At 45.7% G+C, this 22262-nt stretch overlaps 2 protein-coding genes across 4 annotated transcripts; both read right to left on the reverse strand.

Moving 5' to 3' along the window:
- Positions 1–375: 375 nt before the first annotated feature.
- Positions 376–13165, reverse strand: mmp15a (matrix metallopeptidase 15a). Of its 2 annotated transcripts, XM_026176750.1 has the most exons (11): positions 11937–11954; positions 11053–11785; positions 10722–10870; positions 8327–8443; positions 7928–8244; positions 7488–7649; positions 5539–5918; positions 5310–5448; positions 4246–4396; positions 4056–4171; positions 376–2909 (listed from the first exon to the last, which is right to left on the reverse strand). In XM_026176750.1, the coding sequence occupies exons 3-11, from the start codon at positions 10823–10825 to the stop codon at positions 2449–2451; spliced, it is 1947 nt and encodes a 648-aa protein (XP_026032535.1). In that variant the 5' UTR covers positions 10826–10870; positions 11053–11785; positions 11937–11954; the 3' UTR covers positions 376–2448. The 2 variants fall into 2 exon arrangements, with proteins under 2 accessions (XP_026032535.1, XP_026032534.1); XM_026176749.1 differs by lacking the exon at positions 11053–11785 and having other exon boundaries at positions 11937–13165.
- A 73-nt stretch (positions 13166–13238) lies between these two features.
- zpd (zona pellucida glycoprotein d) lies at positions 13239–20897 on the reverse strand. Of its 2 annotated transcripts, XM_026176751.1 has the most exons (10): positions 20335–20897; positions 20178–20229; positions 19992–20099; positions 16785–16993; positions 16535–16692; positions 16202–16316; positions 14002–14129; positions 13743–13926; positions 13521–13626; positions 13239–13401 (listed from the first exon to the last, which is right to left on the reverse strand). In XM_026176751.1, the coding sequence occupies exons 1-10, from the start codon at positions 20353–20355 to the stop codon at positions 13280–13282; spliced, it is 1203 nt and encodes a 400-aa protein (XP_026032536.1). In that variant the 5' UTR covers positions 20356–20897; the 3' UTR covers positions 13239–13279. The 2 variants fall into 2 exon arrangements, with proteins under 2 accessions (XP_026032536.1, XP_026032537.1); XM_026176752.1 differs by lacking the exon at positions 13239–13401 and having other exon boundaries at positions 13559–13645.
- Between the last annotated feature and the right edge of the window lie 1365 nt (positions 20898–22262).

Genomic DNA, 22262 nt, shown 5'->3' on the forward strand with positions numbered 1-22262 from the left:
TAGAGCAGCGCTCTCCAACCTTTTTTGCGCCACGGACGGTTTATGCCCGACAATATTTTCACGGACCGGCCTGTAAGGTGTCGCGGATAAATACAACAAAATAAAACTAGTACCGGTACCGAAAAAAAGAAAATTTATTCATAACACACGTGAAAAGACCGAGGAAAACCGAGTAAACGATAAAACGATAACAAAATAACGCTGAAAACCGATAAAAACCCCGAAAACCAGACATTTCACACCTGAGCCTCAACTCTCGCGGCCCGGTACCGGTCCGAGGCCCGGGGGTTGGGGACCGCTGCATTAGACCGCAAATAAAGTTGTGATTTACAAAGTCACTGCTGACTTTAGATGTAAATAAATGCAACAAAGATATTTCATTTGAAAGATTCTTATTATTCAACATCGACATACATTCATAATATTAAAGATTTAAGTAGGAAAAAAAATGCAGTTTTGTGAGATCAAGTTTTCACCATTTCCTGGAGCAACGACTCCCTCTTGTGGCCAAAAGTATGAATAAAACTGCTGAACTTGAAGTTTCAGACACAGCATGGAAACACGCAGCAGCAAAGACGACTCGTGTTGCTTTTTATTTGAGTTTTATGTGAAACCTTTAATGTACTCTACACTGGAGTGCACAGGCCTTATCGAACATGCCCTGCATGCATCATCATCATCATCATCAAAAAAAATCTACTGCTGCTCTAACAAAACATCTGAATGCACACAAAATGTGCAAAACTACAAATGATAATGTAAAAAAAGTAAGAAATCCTTTCCCCGTACTATCTATATAGTTCTTTAAAAAACGCCGCCGCAGTATCCACAGGAGGGAAAACAAGTCACAACGAAACTCGATGCAAAGGTTAACAAGTTTAAAATGCTGATCGATGAGCCGGGAAAGACAATAAGACGAGATCCCGTCCTGCAGATGCTTCTGTGGATTCATTATCTTGTATATGCTTGAGCTGACTTTCCAGAAGAGTGGAGGAGAAAATGAACACACCGGGGAAAATACATGAGTGAAAGAAAGAAAAGCGAGCAGAGAAAAAGCAGACAGTCATCTGTAGCCGTGAAAACAGAGCGCAGCAGAAACAAGAGCTGAAAAGGAGAAGCGGACTCGAGTGGCCCAATGTAGGTCAGGAGGCACAACGCCAGCATTGCTCCTCCTCTAAATCCTTCTAACCTCCCTTTCTCCTTCCTTCCTTCCCTCGCTCGCTCGTCCTTTTATGCAGAAACCTGAGGAAACACTGACAGAGCCCTCCCTCTCCTCATCTCCTTCCCTCTCATTTCCCTTCTACTCTTTACTCACCGCCATCACTTTTTATAACTCCCCCTTCTGCATTTTTCCCGACTCCCCCGCCTCCCCTCATGCCTGACGGCCCTAAATCTGCAACATGTGGCCTTAATGGAAACCAGACCCTCACCCATTCAGGCCTCTCCCTCGTAGACATAATTAGCTTTAACTCTGTTTAGCATTAAAAAAGCAATAGAGACAAAAAGAGGACACAGTTGCTTTTTCACTCTCCACAGGCTGACACTGCAGATTTTATAAAAGACCTCAATAATTCTCGACAGCGCTCATAAAAAGGCGAATAAATCCTAACGCCGGCACCGGCCGTATATCAGCACGTCTCCGCTGGGATCGTGTTTGTAGCGCTGCAGTCTGCAAGAGGCTGCGGCAGGAGGAGGGGAGGCTGGAGCCTAAGTGTCTGTGCACGAAAAGAAAAGAAAAGCTACGTGCTGCGGGTGGATGAGCGAACATGCATGCACAAATCAGTGCAGATACAAGCTGTTTTTGAGCTAATGTGTGTCATGTGTGCAGGAAAGGTCAGACATAATGGGCTCAGTGGGAAGCGGGCAAGTCATGGACACGCAGCTGTCGAACATTCCTGCGCTGTTGGAGGACGAGCTCGGCCTGCAGAGACGCAAACAGCACAACAGAGACGGCAAAGTGCAAACGATCTGTTCTAAACAGAAGAAACGCTGCTGAAGCATCTTCATTAAAAAGCTTGTTCTTATTAATGCAAGCAAACGTGTTTATGTGACGGTGCTTCTAATATATGTGCTCGAAAGACTTGGTCTGCATTTACACTACAAATAATCCCCCAAACGTCCTCAGTCCAGTTGGAATTGATGCAATCACACATCCCTGGTGAAAACTTATTTTAAAGAAAGGGGTTTTTTGGGGGGGGGGGCCTTTTCAGACTTTTGGAAGGCACAGAGAGAGGCACAGTAGAAAAACCTGTGGCCGAGCTAAAGCTCCACAGGCGCTGAATTCACAATTTTTTTATCACGTCACACGAGCAGTGAAAGTTCTCCCAATGACTAACGGGCCCATCGTCAGCTTTTTCAAAGCTTCTTTTCCTCTAACGCCAAAAGTAAAAACTGGGCGGCTGCACCAGATGAACGACGGACACCTGAACTCTCTCTTCGACTCGAGCGTCACACCCAGTCCTGCAGCGAGCGCTTGCAGTGCACCAAGGCCCTCGGTGTCTCTTTGTTCTGAAGAGTCCTGAGGATGGCATAGATTAGGACGAGGATGCACAGGATGAGCACCAGGGGAACGACCACCATAATCAGGGTCATGACCTTTGATTCATTGTCAGCCACAGCCACGACCACGTTCACGTCTTTGTCCTCCTCTTCCTCTGTGCTGTCAGGCTTAGCGGTCTCCTCTCGCTCCGAGTTTGCGTCTCTGTCTGGCTCTTTGTGCTCGTCTTTGCCTCGGTCTGAAGGCTCGACCGGTTTGTCTTCCGGCTCGGCGTCTGCGTCGGGCTTCGGGTCGGGGACCCCCACGCAACCCATGAAGTCCTTCAGGATGGAGCGGGGATAGCCTTTGTCTGCTTCGGATCTGCGATTGTCAAATCTCCAGTAGTTGGTGCCTTTGTAGAAATAGGTGTAAGCTGCACGAGGAGAAGAAAGGAGACATTTTCACTTGATGCCGATTATACAGCATGCACAGTGCTGATGTTTGGGAGCAAGCCCCCCCTCATGTGAATAGAGCCTTTCTGGCTGTAGACCATTATAGAGTCAGATCAATCTAACAGGCAGTGAATGTACGTAGTTATCCGTACAGCTACAGCTAGCTCTCACAAACAAGGAAGAGGCTCCGTCCAAAGATACCAAAATAAATTCACTCATCGCATCTTATTAGTCAAATCATCAAAAACATGAACTTGTGGTTTTCCAGGGTTACGTGCCGACCTCGTCGTGTTCAACAGCGAACCTGCAGAGGCGACCCGCGCAGATTAATCCTGTAACTGTATTTTGTAACTTGGTGCTATGAAAGAGTATTTCCCCCTCATGATTTTGCATTATTGTCACAATGTTTCAGATCAAACAAATTCTAATAACAGAAACTTTTTCAGAAGGTGGACTAATGAATAAACTCATCATTTAAAAACAGTCTTTTCTAGTTACTCGGGTTACTTCTCTCTAATATTGTAAACTTGTTTGATGATCAGAAACGTACGAGTGCGACAAACATGCAAAAGAAAGAATCGCTGCACATTCAAAAGGTCGTGTGCGAAGACTCACACAGTGTGCCGCTTTGGTGACAGCCAGGCCTGACTATATTAGTCAAGTCTGCCAAATTATTGGATAAAATAAAACCAAAATGCAATAAATCCTTTGAAATCTGTCGCCTTTGTGCACTTATTGACAACATGCTGCATGAATAAGCACAGATTCTTCTCTGTGCTGCACAGGCTGCCTGCACAGCGTCTGGGTGGAGATGTGATCCGACTCTTACCGAGTGCATTCAGAGCTGCTCGGACACAAATCTCATTTCCAAAAGGAAGGACGGGCCAACCCACAGACCAGCGCTCTCCTTCCTCTCTCTGCTTTGTTGCTTCACTGCTTCCTCCAACCTTTCCTTCTTTCGCTCCCTCCACCTCCACCCTGCTGCTCTGTCAGGCTGTTCTCTTGCTTCCAACAGTGAAGGCGAAGCTTTTTATGTTTGTTGTGATTCTCATAAACCGAAGCTGTTGGATGTTCCCACTGCTAAAATAAAACCCGGGCAAATTGCTCAATTTAAACTCCTGACTTACCCCCATCATCGCTGAGGAAGGCTCCTTTAGGGGAGGGAGGGATCCTGCCCCATCTGCTAATTGGTTTGGGGAAGTCGCGGTCTGTGGTCCGTGTCTCCTCATTGTATCGCCAGTACCTGCGAGACAATAAGACGTATTAAGATGTCTACGCGGCGTTAAAACCTCCGCGCTCCGTGTAGCCGAATCATACCTGTCTCCAGAGAAGAAGTACGTGTGCCCGTTGGGCTCCCACCAGATCGCTGTGTCGATCCCGTGTGGAGGAACGCCTTTTCCATAGTGATATAAGGGCTGTGGGTACCCTGGCATCACGTCAGCCTCCCTGAACAGCCAGAATCTGTCACCTGTAGGCACAGATGGAGACGACGCTTTGTCCAAAGAAACAAAAGCACACCGAGTCGAGCTTTCTCGCACAGCTCGTGTTTCTGACACGGCCAACAGAGGGAAGAATAAGGCAAAAGGTAAGTCTGAGGAGAAGAAAGGAAGATGAAAAGAAGCTCATGGTCAGCACACATGGTGTACACCAGCAGGTTTACTCACTCCAGAAGAAAAGCAGAAAAGACAGGCGAGGTTGAAATGGCATGCATTCACACATTTTCCAAGACTTCCATATGTGAGGGTTGACTCCTCTCCTAAGCCTAATCTTTGGACACACTTTCAGCCACTTTCCGCTTCTACTGCCAGGCTGCTGCGCTGCGCTCCAGGCCAATAAAATGTACTGAAGTGTCCGAGCCTGATCAGAGATCCTGAAAACGCACAGCAAAGCACCACAGCTGCTCACATCTGGAGCAGCGCAGTCAGAGAGGCTGATGTAAGCCCCTCCACCTCTTTCATGAGGCCGTCCGGGCTCAGCTGGAGCCAATAACAGCTGCCACGCTGCACAGGCCTGTTCAAAACACCCAGTGAACTCACAAACACACATTCATAAATGCAAACTCGGTGCTCTCGTTCAGTTTGCAGCAATCGTGTCGTAATGTTTTATTCTTTTGAGGGGAGTTTTTTCTTTTTCTGTGGTGTTTTAAACATTTTTTACTCAAATCCGTGTGATTCAGAACCTTGTAAATCAAGTTGTGCAGGAGACGAATGCAGAGTTTGCATCGAACAGTTCATGTTACGCTGCTCCTCAGAGAGGACGCGAAATGAGGAACTAGAGCTAAACTAGAATAACGTCGAGGCGTAACGCACTCGCTGCTCAGCAGGTGGGCGACGCTTTGTGGAAGTGGCTGGTTTTATTTGGAATAAGCAGCTGTGACGTACCTTTAAAAAAGACAAATTTGCCGTCGTGACGTTCGTACGCTGCGTCAATGTCGGTGGGGAGACCGTTCCAGAATACAGATATCGGCATGGGGTAATTATCGAGGACGCGGTTCCTCCGAACCCGCCAGAACCAACGACCCTGCAAAAGCAAAACAACGATGCACGTCTTAGTTACTTTCCCTCGCATGACTCGAACATTGCAGCTGTGAGCAAAGCCCTGTTTGTTTACCTTGAAGACAAACATCTCCCCCCTCAGCATGGTCACTGTATCAAAGTCTCCATCGCAGATGTCAGGGGGCTGGTTGTCTGGCAGCTTGGGAGGCCGAGGAGGAGGAGGGATGTCTTTCCGTGGAGTGACGGGTTCTGGCACAGGCGGGGATTGGGTGGTGGTGGAGGTAGGGAGGATGGGAGGCGAGGTGGGACCGGGGCTCGGTTCGGGTTGGGCCGGAGGATCCGGGTCGGCGTCCGTCGGGACGCGTGGGGCATCGGCTGGAGAATAAGTGGTGGGCTCTTCTTCTGGGACAGAAGGGGAGGTGGGGGAGTCGACGCTGGGTTCATCGTCAGGGGCGAGCGGAGAAGTAGGCGAAGCATCTGTGATGAGGGGAGGACCTTGGGGGAAAAAAGAGGCAACAGGAAAGGCTCCAGTCTGTGTGGCATTAGACATTAATACTTGCTTTTATTCGCTTCCTTTCGACTAAATACTCTGCAGCAGAGCGAACGCAGTTTTCCATTTTGTGACCGACTGTCACTCTGCTGCTGCTCGTTGGAAAAATCTGCTGGTTGCTAAGAGAGGAAAACACACAGATAAAGTCAGTTATGCAATAGGTATCAGCTGATGGGCTCCAAGATGCGTGGGTTACACTGGACCAAAGGCTTTGCTCAGAACACATCGAGGCCAGTATGTGAAGAAATCCACCGTCTGCAGCAAAACAACAAAAGCTCAGTGCTGCCAAACGAGAACTGAGGCCATCGCAGCACAAAGATACTGTCATCAGTTTTCTTCTTTTAAATTCAGCTGTGTTTCAGTGGAATAAAAACTTCACATTTACAAAGACCCTAGTCGGCCGCTATCCTCACAGGAAGACAGCGGGCGTGTCTGCGTCTCTGCACAAAGAAAGGAAAAAGCTCCAGGACGAGGCTGACTGCCCGCCGATGTTACAACATTTTTGGCTCCAAAGCAAAATACATCCCAAACCCAAAGATGTCAGCGAGTCTTCTCAGCAGCATTCACTCGTAGCCAATCAGGAGGAAGCTGTGAGCAAACACCATAACGAGCAGCACTTGGATTTATTCGGGTCGTGTGTCTGACCACACGGTAAACGTTCGCTCTTGCTTTAAGCTCAGTTTTGTATCAACCATCTCCAGCTCAGAGCGCTAAAAGCTCCGAGCTGTTACTCAGAGGCGGATTTATATAAAACAGCTGATGTGAGAGAATCAAACGTCACGGGATGTAAAATCAAAACAAGCGTGAAACCTGCGGAAAATCCTCGTTTTTATCTAAAGCAAAAGAAATGCAAAGTTCATAAATCATCAAGTGTGAACAATTCACGTCTGTGGTTTTAATGCAGCGCGATACGCCGACAAACGGCGTCTGTTAATCAACAACGCCATCTATTCAGGAGGAAGAAGATGGGCTCATCATACTGGAATGCATGACATTCTGCATCTGCTGCTTCCTGCATCCTCTGTAAGGATCCAGATGTGACGTGAGAGCGATGACTGACGTTTGGCTCGCTAACAGCGCAGCGATCAAAGCTCAGCATGGAAACAGAAGATGATGACAGCCCTCTGAGGATGGTGAGCCCGACAACACGGACAATCAAGAATAGATGGAAAGGCTTTCGCTGCAGGGGTAGGGCAGATTTGAAATGTTAATCATGAAAGACAAAATAAAGTTTGGGGCATTTGCTTTTAGATTCAATAGTGTTTTTCCATAAATACTGCTAATATGCATTTAAGTAGCCCCAAACACTGCACTGGACCGCTGTGCAAGGATTCACCATGAGGATAATCAGCATCATTTCTAGTAATATCCATAATTTCCAGAGCACTGTGGGGTTTCACATCTCTTCTGCATACAGAGATTTAGAAGCTCTGCAGCCCAAAGAAAAGAACATCTCATGCTGGTAGAAATAACTCTGTATCACCAAAGACATCCATAGAGCGCGTTCTTCTCACCATATATGTGCTGTATGCCTCTGATGTCATCCTCATGGAGCGTGAAGTTCTGTGTGTGGACCCACTGGTAGACAGGAGCCATTGTGGCTCTGGGGTTATCCGAATGCTGCAGACCCAGAGCGTGACCGAGCTCATGAACCGCAACCAGGAACAGATCTATACCTGCGAGAGAGACAGGCGTAGCTGTGGGTCATCTGCTTTGAGTGTGCACAACAAGGAAAATGCACATTGCTTTGTGGTTGGTGCGCACACAAACGAACACAAAAGGCACTGAGAGCTCTCGGCCCAAACATTTATCACTGCGGAGTCAAAGCGAGTCAGGTCACCGAGTACGACCGCATCCTTCCAGGTTGCCTCCCAGCTGATATCGACCAAAACGGCGACTGTTCAGAGATTAAGTTGAATTTCTCACATAAGCAGAAAAAAACAAACCCACTGACCTTTCGGGTTTTCGTTGTCCAGTGTCCAAGGCTCATCTGAATCAAAGTGCGTGTCCCCACCTATTCCCGGTCCGGGATAGTAGGCGTGGGCCAGAGACCCACCCTCGCCATCGAACAGTGACATATCACCATGGAAACCGGAGGCAAACAGCAGCAGGATATCGGCAAGCTTCGTCTGGCTGCTGTTGACGCCGTGTCCAGGTGGTAGCTCCTCAAAGGTGAGCGGCGTGACTCGTCTCCAAACACCGAAGGCTTTGCGGATCGCATCGTACGTCCGTTCCTCTCCCAGGGACGGGGGCATGTTTTGGTCCATTATACTGAAGTCAGAAATAAAATCGTATCAGAGCTGCGGAGCACTTTGATTTATTGCAGTCTGATTGTTTCATTTGGTCTGGAAACCTGTAGGTGATGTGATCTTTGTCCCAGCGCTGCCCAGTCAGAACGTAGCGCTTCTTCCTGTCAACCAGATCCTCGGGCTTTCTGTCAGGGAGGCCGCAACGAGGCCGCCGCATGGCCCTGCGCACACACACACACACGCACGCACAATAAAGGATTTCTCAGTTCCACATTAAGCTGGATGAGATTAGCTTTCTCATTCTCACCAGACTAACCTAGAAACGTGTACAGTCAGGTCCATAAATATTGGGACATTTTGGGCTGTATACACCAGCACAATGATTTCAAATGAAACGAACAAGATGTGCTTTAACTGCAGACTGTCAGCTTTTATTTGAGGGTGTTTACATCCAAAGCAGGTGAACGGTGTAGGAATTACAACAGTTTGCATATGTGCCTCCCACTTGTTAAGGGACCAAAAGTAATGGGACAATTGGCTTCTCAGCTGTTCCATGGCCAGGTGTGTGTTATTCCCTCATTCCTCCAATTACAATGAGCAGACAAAAGGTCCAGAGTTCATTTCAAGTGTGCTGTTTGCATCTGGAGCCTGTTGCTGTCAACTGCCAAGATGAGAGCCAAAGAGCTGTCACTATCAGTGAAGCAAGCCATCATTAGGCTGAGAAAACAAAGCAAACCCATCAGAGAGACAGCAAAACCATCAGGCGTGGCCAAAACAACTGTTTGGAACATTCTCAAAAAGAAGGAACGCACCGGTGAGCTCAGCAACACCAAAAGACCTGAAACAACTGCGGTGGACGACCGAAGAATCCTTCCCCTGCTGAAGAAAACATCCTTCACAACAGTTGGCCAGATCAAGAACACTCTCCAGGAGGTGGTGCATGTGTGTCAACAATCAAGAGAAGACTCCACCAGTGTGAATACAGAGGGTTCACCACAAGATGGAAACCATTAGTGAGCCCCAAAAACAGGAAGGACAAATTAGAGTTTGCCAAACAACATCTAAAAAAGCCGTCACAGTTCTGGAACAACATCCTGTGGACAGACGAGACCAAGATCTACTCGTACCAGAGTGACGGGAAGAGAAGAGCATGGAGAAGGAAAGGAACTGCTCATGATCCTGAGCATACCTCATCGGTGAAGCATGGCGCTCGAAGTGTCATGGCGTGGGCATGTATGGCTGCCAGTGGAACTGGTTCTCTTGTATTTATTGATGATGTAACTGCTGACAAAAGCAGCACCATGAATTCTGAAGTGTTTCGGGCAATATTATCTGCTCATATTCAGACAAATGCTTCAGAACTCATTGGATGGCGCTTCACAGTGCAGATGGACAACGACCCAAAGCAAACTGCAAAAGCAACCAAAGAGTCTTTGAAGGGAAAGAAGTGGACTGTTTTGCAATGGCCAAGTCAATCACCTGACCTGAATCCGACTGAGCATTTCACGTGCTGAAGACAAAACTGAAGGGAAATGCCCCAAGAACAAGCAGGAACTGAAGACTGTTGCAGTAGAGGCCTGGCAGAGCATCAGCAGGGATGGAACCCGGCGTCTGGTGATGTCTGTGTTCCAGACTTCAGGCTGTGATTGACTGCAAAGGATTTGCAACCAAGTATTAAAAAGTGGTTCTTATTCTGTCCCATTACCCTGCCCTGTTCACCTGCTTTGGATGTAAACACCCTCAAATAAAAGCTGACAGTCTGCAGTTAAAGCACATCTTGTTCGTTTCATTTGAAATCATTGTGCTGGTGTATACAGCCAAAAATGTTAGACTTGTGTCGATGTCCCAATATTTATGGACCTGACTGTATATCGATGCAGCTCTTGGGAACTTTTGGAAACATTCCCCAGCCGGCTGCTGTAACCTGGACTTTTCAGCAAAGTGTGGGCGGTGTTGTGGCGCTTTGCACCATTAATTCACAGTCAGAGTTCAAATCCTCTGTGGAGTTTGCATGATAGTGGGTATAAGGGGCTGGGTTTATTGGCAGTCCTAAATTATACCCTCCCCTCTTGCCCTACGATACCCGGGACAGGCTCCAACCCCCTGCCACTGTAAATTGGATAAGTGGAAGAAGATGCAGATGTATCCCTCAGTTTCCAGGCTTTATGAACAGCTAATCTAAGATGCAGGTCTTTGTAGTTTCACTACAAATCTACCACACAGACACAAACTGACCGTCTTCACACTTGACAAGAAAACCACAAACAGCGTTTCCAGCCGAGAATTTGCAGTAAAATTATTTTGAAAATCTTTGAAGGAAAAGCCATGCTCGTATTTGGGATTTGTGCCTGGAACTGTCATTCCATCCATCCCCCCCCCCCCCCCCACACACACACACACACGTTGAATTCATAATATGCAAATGAATAGAAAAAAAAGTCTATACAATATCCCTGAGCTCTCTTTGTGGTCACTGCTCTCAGCACATAAAGAGCTTACGCGAGCGTAGCAGAGTCCACCTTCCCGGTCACCTCCAGTCCATACAAGCGCTGCATGTCGCTGATAGCTTTGGACATAATCTGAGCCGACTGCATGGTGGACATCTGCCTGCTGGCTTGAGACAGGTAGCCGAATTTACGGAGCCATGCCTGCGTGGAAGGAAAATAGAAGAGGTCGTCAGATTTCCTTAAGATAGCAGGTCTCTGTGCTTGTGCATCAGGAATGCATGGTGTATACATGAGCGTGACAGCCCCAGCTGTTGGAAGAGCAGCATCTGAGGAGTCGGGAGGAAAGAGAAAGTAGAAACAAACCAGATGGCTTGCATTAATACCAGGACATTCCTGCTCCTTCGTTCCTGCGGTGACAGCCAAGACGGGGAGAGAGGACAGAAACGGGAAAACGGACATTAAATAAATTGCACGTCAGTCCTGTGGGTACACCAGCTAAACCTATAGCTCTGCATGAGTGCCTGAGGCCCCTGCTGAATGAAGCGTCACATGTTGTGAATTATTCTTCTTCGTTTCATGTTTGATGGCACTGAAACTGAGCCACGAAGTCACAGAACAGGCAAAACAGGATGATGGCTCCAGATGGGTGGGGGGAGGGTCCTGATGTTAGGTAACATGTGCCTCAGCAGGAGAACACGAAAAAACCCACATGCAACGCGGCTTCATGCGTGCGCACTGAGACAGAAAATCCTTCGAGGGTCTTTGCTAGCAGGACAAATCTTAACCAATCAAATGTGTCGTTATGAAGCCGGACGGGCCAAACCTGCCAGAGAGAAACTTTCCTACAGCAGTGTGGTTTACGTGACAAGTTTGAATAATGTCCCTATTAAACCTTTAAAAGCTTAAAAACACATTTAATTAGCCTTCGTGTTGTGTTTGGGGGATAAACTCACTAATAAATAATCACAGGTAACACAACACAAAGTCATTTCCAGGTGAGTTTCACTCTGCGGTCTAAAGATGCCGCTTCAGACACATTGTTACCACTCAAAGGAAACACTCGGGTCTAATCGTTTCCTTGTTGACGGACGTCGGTCACACCTGCACAGCTGTTATCTGGAAAGAGGACAAAGGTCAAACGAGCTCCCGCTGTAATCTGTAATTCTGCAGTGAGACTGTTGAAAGCAGGATGATTCGTTTCAATGTGCAGCAACAACGATTTAAATAACAACATGGCAGTCTCCCCCCTACGGAGCCTTCAGCGTACCTCGGCGCTGAAGCGTTCTTCCTCTGGGTCATCTGGCACCGCGCTGCACAAGACCAGGGAGAGTAAGGACGCGGACGTGATGATCTGAGCCCAGGTTTGTTGGGATGTCATCCTTCCCTCGGACGCAAAGACTTGTTGAATGGCAAATATCAAACCAAGCCGCTTCCTCCGACAAGCAGATGCTTTTACATTTAACTCCTGCGGAAAGTGATCTATCGGGCCATTATTGTTCAGCTGAGAAACTTAAGGCACATTTAAAAGCCCGAGAAAACAAAGTGTTTCTACTCCATTCTTGGTCGATCCGGGACAGCTTCCCTCACGGAGCATCCAAGTGTTTGTTTCCTCATACGGAGCTGATGCAGCAGAAGTCCTTGCCCCTTTCTGACGGTCACAATGGCTGATCGGCAGCTGAGGAGAAATCCTGCTGAAAGTCACAACTTCAAGCGTCCGAGCACCGAAATGAGCGCATGAAAAGTAAAGTACTTGTTGCGCCGTTTCTGGGGTTACTGCAAAAACCGACCGCAGTAACCCCGCAAAAATCAACCCGAGGGAGAAACTTCACTTTTCCCCGCTGCAGAAATCGACTTCTTTACGTTTTAACCGCGCAGCATGCCTGAGCCCATCATCGGACAAAAGAATCCGCCATAAAATATCTGTTACCGACTTCCTGTTAAGACCTCCCCCTCATGGCTCAACAAACCTGACCCCAACAAAAGGCCACACAAGGTAATGGTCAGTCTGCCCTCTGCTGCTGTGAATGGGACGCTGCAGCAGGTCCACGTGACCACAGCCATTTAACTATAGAAAACACGCGTCGTGTTATTTCAAGTCCTCAAAATAAAACGATTAAAATTCGCTTTTTCTTTAACAAAATTTCCAGACACTAGAGTGACGCGCAGTGACGTCACAGATATTTGAAGCTACAGGACAGTTTCATCTCATCTCCATACAATTTGCTGCCTTCATTAATCGAGTTACGGAGAAAATTAGACATTGAAATATCTAACATTGCATTTCTAATGTTAAGCTTTCCTAACAACACTCAGCCTCCAGTTCACAAACTTGCCATAAGCCTGGTTGCTTTTGTTAATGATGAGCCCACATGTGTCTGGATCTCAGTTTTTGCAAATATAACAGAAGTTAATCTCTTTTGGGCTCACGAGGCATCATCTTAGATGAAACTTGATTTTTGCTTAAAGGTCACCAGTTCCTTCTGCAGCCATGCTTTCCTCAGCTGACACCCACAGTCTGTGAGAACACTTGTTACGGTCGTCATAATAATAAAACAAAGGAAAAAAAATGCACATTTTAATGTTTTATTTGTGCTGCCAGCAGCATTGTCATCACTGCTCCTCTATTTTCGCTAGCCTCTTTCTGCCAGCCTTGGCCACAGTGATGAGGATGACGAGGAAGAAGCCGAGAGTCCACACAGCTGCTACGGGCAGCACCACCGCCAACAGTACGCCTGAAACAAATGTGAAATTTAAAGAGAATGAAGGGACACGTTTCTCATTAGCAGAAACCTGCTGATGCTACAGGAGCAGCAGGCAGAGTGTAAAGATTGATATAGAAACAGGAGCTTACTGGACTGAGATCTGTCTGGTACTTCGATCCTGATGGGGCCATAGGTGAGGAGACCCTGAGCGGGGTCGGCACTCACTGCTTCTCTCTTACTGATCGAGTTACAATTCTGAAAAAGAACGATGCTCCTGAGAAAAGTCAAAGATGATGAGACGGTAAAAACGATGCACTTCATCGTGTCCACACACTCCTAAATCGCCCTCAATAATAATAGCAGCAGCTCACGGGAATGCAGGACTCGTGGTCGTCCAGGTCACACAGCTGTACGGTGCAGTGCAGGTAGAGGTCGTGCGGATCTGCTGAGAAGCGAAACATGTCGAAGCTGTAGCGGACGGTGGACTTCTGCCCATTACGTCCAGACTGTCCCTCGGTTATATTAAGGAAGGAAACCGTTTGGTCCTTCACACACCTGGATGAGAGAAGTCACTGGATGTGAGGAGTTCATCGTTCACGTGCCAGAAACAACACAAAGAGAAGTTCTGACCCATTCTGAAGCAGGAAGTGAACAGATCCCTCTGTAGAGTTTGGCTGGGGATACTGTGTGGCCCAGCACTCGTTTACTCGGAGCAGAAATAAATCTGCAGGCTCCATCATTGTAACCTCGACATATACCTGTGCAAAACAAAACAATTCACTTTAATTAATATTTGGTTCTTCAGAAGGCACTTAAACCAAGACGATTTTCTAAGAATAAATGTCAAAATTCCCAATCTTCTGATTTGATTCTTTGATGGCAGAGAAAGGATTGACCTGCTAATCCCAGTTGAGGTCATCTCTAATGGGAGCGCGTGCTTACAAAGGCAACATCAAAGTCAAAGCCACCATCAGTGTGTAGAACATTAGCTGGGACTAATTTCACCCCGAGCATAAACTCGGCTAAACGTTTCGTCCCTTTAAACCTCATTTTCAGCATTTAGCCTGAACGGTCAAACGCGTGGTTCTCCAACTCAGTGCTGGGAACCAGTTGTGGACAACAGAGCCACACAGGTGAGGTGTGGAGGACCAGAAATATGGTTTTCGTCCAAAAGCCCTGAGCAACCCCTCATTTCTTGATATTTTGTTAGGAAAATAGGACAGATTTATTGAAACGTGCAAACATAAATGGAAACATTTGAGGCAAAGAGAGTTTCTACATCGTCAACCAACCTTCAAGGACATTCAGAGCTGCTCTTTGGATGTTGGCTGCCTTTTGTTCCATTGCTTCAGTAACGTTAAGATCTGGAGGCCAATCACCAACTAACCATGTATACTGTCACTGCATTTGCAGTTCTTGGATTCATGTTGAAAAATGGAGCTGCTGCCAATCACAAGCTTTGCAGATGATAATGTAAATCTGATGGTACTTTTCATATCGTTAACGACTTTGACAAGATCATCAATACTACTGAAACCCAAACCATAACAGCCTCCGTGCTTCACAGATGACTTTAGACATCCTGGTGTGCTGCTCTGACCTCGTCTGTAGAGACTGATGATATTTGGATGCATCGCTCCGTGACGCCTGTTGCTACCGTTCGTGTACCTTGGCACACCTCAGGTTTTCCCTCCCTTGTAAATGCCTTCATGACAGCCGCTCCACCACAGAGGTAAATGGTTCATGAATTACTCAGCTGAAGAACCAGATGCTTCTCTCAGGTCTTCACTGGATTCCCCCATTTTTTAAGGACATGACTTTCATGTATTGTTCATCTGCTGCAGATATGTCTTTTAGCCCGGCCAACTCGTTGTGTCTTCCACCTCAGTACACACACACACACACCTCCAAGATGTGCAAACCTCCCCCTCAAACTGAGCCTTCTTTTCTGAGTTTGAGGTGACCCTGCACACCACCTCCCCCTTTACCAGGGCGTTTGTGTTGTGTGTCCAGGTGAGATGGACGGCGACGTGGGTGCCCAGAAACCTGAAGGTGGAGACAGATTCCACCACTTCTAATGGGACCGGTCTGTGCCTCCTTAAGTCCATTATGAGTTCGTTCAGCTTCAGGTTGTTTTCTAAACACCAGCGGGACAGGTTCTCTACCTGCGCCCTGTACGCCGTCTCATCTGCATCAGAGATGAGCCCAGCCACGGCCATGTCATGGTCAAGCATGCCAATGAAACCCCCGTGATGTTTGCCATTTATTCCTGTTTTCTACCATCTATATTGCATTCTGGCACCGTTGGTGTGGAGCACCCACAATTCTAGTGTACACATACAATGACAGTAAAGGGCTATTCTATTGCATTTGAACCAGGGCACATCAGCATTGTAACCTGTGCATAATCAAACTGCTCTTGGGCAGCTTCTGTCCAAGATAACAGATCAGCATTTACAAAACCACCACCCAACAGTCTTGGAAAATGGCACCACCATTGCAGCTGGCATCATGAGTCAGACCGTGGTCAGGCGGGCAACAGTGCTCAGGATCTGTAGTTCTCTGTATCAAACAGACTGATTAATAGGGTTTTGTTCATATCTGATGGCAACAAGTAGAAGGGTTTAGTGCTAAAATCAATCTGAGCAATATTTCTACAGCCCTGAGTGCACGTTGACTAGCACTACATGTACCTGCTTAGCTCAGGTGTTGCATAAAGGCAGGCTGCATCACAGCACAGGTGAATTTGAAACCTGCTTCAAAGAACCAAAAGTCCATCCTTGTGTCTAAGCATCAGTTTCATCTGTGACTGGTTAAAATCTTAACCCACCTTGTCTCGGAGCTCAATGGTTGGAGAGCTTGTGTAAGGTTTAGTGTAAGTGTGGTCTGTGTACAACATCATCCGTATCTTGGCTTCAAGTTCGTCTACTCGCATCACCGTCTCGCTGCACGTAAACAGAAGAAAGTCAAGAAAGGCGGGTTGTTCGTGGCTCTGAATACTCAATGGACAGAAAATCATTAACTCATTGCAAAGACTTCAGCAGACGGGTTTCAGAGGTCCATCAATTGAACAGACTTATTACAATGCTCAAAGGCAGCTTAAAAAAAGAAAAGAAATGTGAAGTACCATGGATGGAAAAGATGCGTTTATTTCGCCCCTCACCTGGAGATTGGTGAAACTGAAAAAGGCAGACTGACTCTTCTGATGAATGGATACATGCACGTGAAATCCATCCTGATAACTGGATCTCTAATGATGTTTCCAGTAACCCGAGGGTCTGACCTCACACTCAGGGAAAACCAGATGTGAGTTACATTTTTCTGTAAGGGGACAATAAAAGAAACAAAACATTGAGGTGCTCATCTTTTTCTAGGCTGGCGCAGACATTAAAGGAATTGTGCTCGAGCTGCACCTCAAACGGCAGTCCTCCACAGGTCACGTATTTGTGTTTGGAAACCCTGAACACGTAGTAGGGGACGCCGTCGATATGCTCTCTCTTAGCACCACAAGATTTGTTTGGCAAGTGAAGCGATTCCAGCGGCACGCCGTGATACTCGAAAAAAGCTTCCGCTGCTCTGATTGCTATGTGGTCTTTCCCACACATAACCTTGAGATGTGCATCTGTAAGAAGCAAACGTCAGCGAGTCTCTAACATAAACACGTATCAAAGGAAACGGCTCAGTTGGTGAATCGCATCCATCTGAGATTCCAGTTTGTTCGTGTAAATGAGAAGTTTGATGCACACAAAGGTTAGCCATGGAGTCCCACAAGGCTCTGTGCTAGGACCAGAGATGGGCTGTAATCCGATTACTTTTTTCAAGTAACGAGTAAAGGGATTACTATTGCAAAAACGGTAATTAGATTACCGTTACTTTCCCGTAGGAACGCTGCGTTACTGCGTTACTAAAACCGTGATTTTTTGCAGTGTCTCATGACAGTGACGTAAGTGAGTGCGCCGTTTGTGACAACAGCTGTGTGCAGATCAACAATGGATCATATATCGAGTACAGGAGAGAGTATGAGCGTGCAGCGTTTAAAGCGTGGAAGTACTGACCTTACTTTGAGTTTGATTCCATAAAAAGTGACAAAAACATTAGTGTCCGCTGTGCGTGGGAAGAAAACTTCTTTTTACAGCGAAAAACCCCTAAACTTCCAACAAGCACCGAGTAGCTACGACGTAATGGGAAACTCACAGAGAAACTCGCGGATTCTTCCACTGACCGCGGCACACCTGCACCAGGGTAAACCTCCGCCTACCCCACTCCTGCTTTACAGGTGAAAATAGAGCAACAGGACCGCTGAGTCTTTGACTTTATTTATTTTCTGCTGTGTTTTACTTGCATCTATTTGAAAGACTGAGTGTAAACACAAAAAATATTTTATTTTATGTGCTGGAATGTGCAGAAAATAGGTTTAAATGTTAAACTAATTTCTTCCAGTCAGAGAATGTTGCAGATAATTAAATTTTTGCTTGATGCATAAAGTTAAAAGATTAAAACTAATAAAACATGTTTTAAAAAGAGACTTTTCCATCTGATCACATTTTGTATGATGGATTATGCAGAAAAAGTAGAATTGGGCTGAAAGATCTATCACTTTATCACCTATTCAGGTTGTAAATCGTGTTTTTAAAAACTAACTAAGTAACTAATTACTTTTGAAAATAAGTAATCAGTTACTGATTACTTTTTTCAAGTAACTTGACCAACACTGGCTAGGACCACTACTTCTCACGTTAGACAACATTATTAGAAAACACTGCATACACTGAAACAAAATGACATCAGTTGTCTCAAAGGCCTGGATGAACTTCATTTGTATTCCATCGTTTCCATTTTACTTCTCATCGTTTTTAAAACTAGTTTTCATTGCAGTTAGTTTAAATGTCTTCTTACACCAAGCTTTCTGTTAGGTATTTTAGTACCATGGGAGCATTTACTGGATATTGTTTTATAGTGACATTATACAGGAAAACTCTGTCATTCAATAAGGCCCCTTTGTTTTAGTTATTTTTCTCTTTGACCCAAGAATTGATGTGTGAGAATCACAGGCTGGTACAAGGTTGAAATACCACAGAGATCACTCCCTCAGCTACATTAGTTTCTTAATCTTTTAGACGCCTGTTGAAGGCCAAATGGTTTGTTTCAGATTTCACTAATGTAAGAACTCTTTGTTTTGTGCCTTGAAAATATGTCGCTGAGATAATCACAATTGTAGCTGAACTGATAAACTATACAAAGGATGCTTCTTCACCCAAGGGCAGGAAGACGCTGCCTTATCTTGGTCTGTACTGGTTTAAACTGAGAATCTGCTGACTCATGAATTTTACCCTCTATATAAACTGTTGTACTTGTGAATAAAGTTGAGTCGATTTGGGAAGACAACCTGAAGCAGTCTCTGTTTTCTTGTTCTCCCAAGCTGCTCCCGAGCTCGTACTAACACGCTGAATGGCATGCTTGAATGTTACTTGAGAATATATTTGACTGTGTTACAGACTAAGGGACATTCTCTGCTGATAGACGTCCACGCCTCGGAGGAAGTCGATCCACGGATTAGGCCCTGGAAACCGTTTCCTTCACTTTCGTTAACTGTAATAACCTGGGTTATATCCCACCTCTTGAAACACGTCAGATGACAGGCAGCCCTGTCATTGTTTGCTAGTTACAAATGTGACTATGCCTCAAGTTTCTAGTAGAAAATTAGGAAAAAGTTTTTCCACATCAAACCATAATTTGACTGAAGATTTCTTAGGGGCAGTGCGCAGTACTGTAAAACACCAAGTAAAAATGAGCACACCTTCAGAAGATTAGATTAATTAACATCAGGCTTTGCTGAATGAGACGGCAAGAAACGTCACAGATATTGACTTTGCTACATAAGAAAACACGAGCCTGCGATCAGGAGAAGCACCGTTAACAATGCGGTCAGAAAAAGAAGCATCTACACTAGTCGGGAGAAAGCTGTGGGTGGGTTGTTGCATATCAGCATTTTAAAGTAGAAGAACCAGGGAGGGGAGATCCAAGTTTGTGGCAGTAACAGATGGAGAAGCAGAAGACAGAAGGGTACTGCAGAGTGAAACGTGGTGGAGGAAAAGTTTAAATCTGGGCTCGTTTTGGCTACTCTTAAGTTGTTCGTCCTTCAGAGACACTCCACCCTCTGGTTTGCTTGTTTGTGGATAAGGATTCATACACAGCAGTGGGATAATGAGCCAAACACCTCGATCTTTGTGAAATTGGACTATCACGGGCTGCCCTCCAAAAAAACAACACTACATATTTATGTTGGAACAAGACGTGGAAGTGGGTATAAGAGGACTTGCAGAACAGTGTCAGTGCAGCTAAATGCATGCTATCACAAACCAAACGCATGATTCGAAAACTCATTTTTCACAATGACAAGCTTTGAAATAATATTCTAAGAGATATTAGCACCGGGATCAATCTGAGAAGCTGATCTTAGACAAGTATACATTTTTGTACTTGTTATGATTTAATCTCCAATTCAAAAGCCCTAAACACAATCAGCCCAACTCAGCATAATTCTGGGGTGCATTCAGTTTCTCTTTGACAAAACTGATGATGAAATGCATTGAAATAAAAGAAAAGACAGGAGAGCCTACTTCGGTCACACTTGTCAGCATAAAAGCCGAGAGCACATTTGCAGCTCCTCTGGTCTTTAGACAGGACGCATCTTGTGGGGTCGGTGCAATGCTCCACACTGCAGGTTCCTTAGAAAGGACACAGTAAACGAACTTGATGAATCTCCACGCTGAAACACATCTCACATTTTTTTTTAACCTTCTTACCCTCAACCCCGTCCAACGTGAACCCGAGGAAAAGCAGCAGAGCCACGGGAAGCTATTTTGGAGGAAGGATATTTCCGCTTTTACTCTTTTTATCCATCTTTCTTTTCTTTTTTACACGAAAGGACAATAAAGCTGTGGATGTTTCACCCGGGCCTACCTTCAAGCCGGTTAAGCTCATTGCAGTAACGATTTGTGGGTATATGCAGGACACGCTGGCGTTATATTTGCAGTCAAACGAGACGTCCTTCTCCGCTCCGTCGTTACTTCACCTGCCGGTCTCCAATCAGGAACACCTGCTGTGTTTTTCCGTGGAGGGTTTTGGAGCTTTAACCCCGCTGTTTGAACCCCGCGAATTAATTCGGCTAAATATGTCATGTTTAAAGTATCAAATAAGTTTGAACACTCAGCCCCACCACGTCGATCTCCTGCGTTTTATTGATTAACATAAATAATATTCTGATAATTGATTATATTTACATTTTATAGTTTCACGGTTTCCCTTAAAACAAAGGGAAAGAAAATAAAAAGAGGCAAAACACAAACATCTTTTTTTAGTTCCTTCGTGGATGTGCTGACAAAATTGGTTTTATATATCAAGAGGTTTCCAGCAGAGGGCGCTATTGCCGCCTCAAACTAGTTCCGTGCTTCGTCATCCCCATCACCGTTTACAGCAGTGGTTCCCAAACCTTTTTGCTGGGCCCCTTTGTTTTACAAGAAAAATGTTCCCCACGCGCGTGCACACGCACAAACACATCCTCCAACCACACGCGCTCATATTTTGCTCCATTGCGGTTTATTTCACACCTCAAACATTTAGTAAACAAGTAAACTGCAATAAATTACAGGTGGTAATAAAAGAAACTACTAACTCTTTTACGCTGCGTCCGCACCTACACGGGTGATTTTGACCACGCAGCTGTTTCGTCCACGTAAACGGCGTTTCCAATCACCGAAAACGGAGATTTTTTTAAAACTCCTTTTTTGCGTTTAACGTGTGGACGAGGAATACAGAGTTGGTCACGCAGCGTCAAAGGTATGCGCCTTTATTCACGTCACGCTGTGGCCACGTTATTGTTTACAGGAGATGAATCACAGAATGATAGAGACGAAATACTGTTAATCTGACTGTCTGCAGGTTTACACGCAGTTACTGTCCCTTTGTTTACAAAGGCAGAGGCGTCACGGTGTCATTATTTTACACGTACTTGTTTTTTTCCTGTGTAATAATATTCAACATTGCTGTCAATACATTTTTAAAAAGGTTGGTGAAGCCAAAGGGAAGAGTTGCTTCACCACATTTTCTAGTCTTTGGCTTAGAATGAAGTTGGTTTGGAAACATATTCAGCGATGCTTCATCTCCTGCTTTGCGTTTCTGTGGGCGCCCCGTGCTAGCAGTGTCCAAGCGTTTTGTTTTGACCCCCCCACACTTTGGGAAGGTCTGGTTTACAGTATGCGTAAAAACGCCGCAGTCACTCAGGTGACTTAAAGTTCGACTCTCTACTAAAGTAAAGACTTTGAGCCAGATGCATCTGGACACTGGAAAATCACTAAAACCACTTTGATTCCATATTTGGACCACTGCGGGCACAGAAGGTTTAGTGTCAGCAGGTCAAAACAGTGGGGCTCCTGCATGATGGGCCTGTGGTTGGAAATATCTGTGTCTCCAGGGAAGCCATAAGTGGGTCAGTGCATTTCCTTCTGTTCCAACTCGTCACACCCCGAGGCTGGGGTCCATACTCTCAGGCATCACTGGCCAGGCCTCCCTTCTCTGCTGCAGAGGCACGAACAGCACCGAGGAGCAGGTTCTTTGTCTCTGGTTGTTCAGAGCTGTACACTTCATTTTATTATTCCAATCTTCAGTTTTGCAAATTTGAGTAGATGTGACACGATGTTACAAAACCTCTGAGGAAAAATCGGCTGAAATCCAGCAAAGAGCAGAGGCCAAAGATTTTGAAATTACCGATAAATAATGGCTCGGCACACGTCACATTTTGGTTTAAGATGAAATACTGTTACAGTACAAAGATGTCCTCTTTTTACACTGTTGGTAATTAGCTTTAGATTTACAATGTAGCCATGTGTGCT

This window comes from Astatotilapia calliptera, chromosome 7 (assembly GCF_900246225.1).
Source record: "Astatotilapia calliptera chromosome 7, fAstCal1.2, whole genome shotgun sequence".
Classification (NCBI taxonomy): Eukaryota; Metazoa; Chordata; class Actinopteri; order Cichliformes; family Cichlidae; genus Astatotilapia; species Astatotilapia calliptera.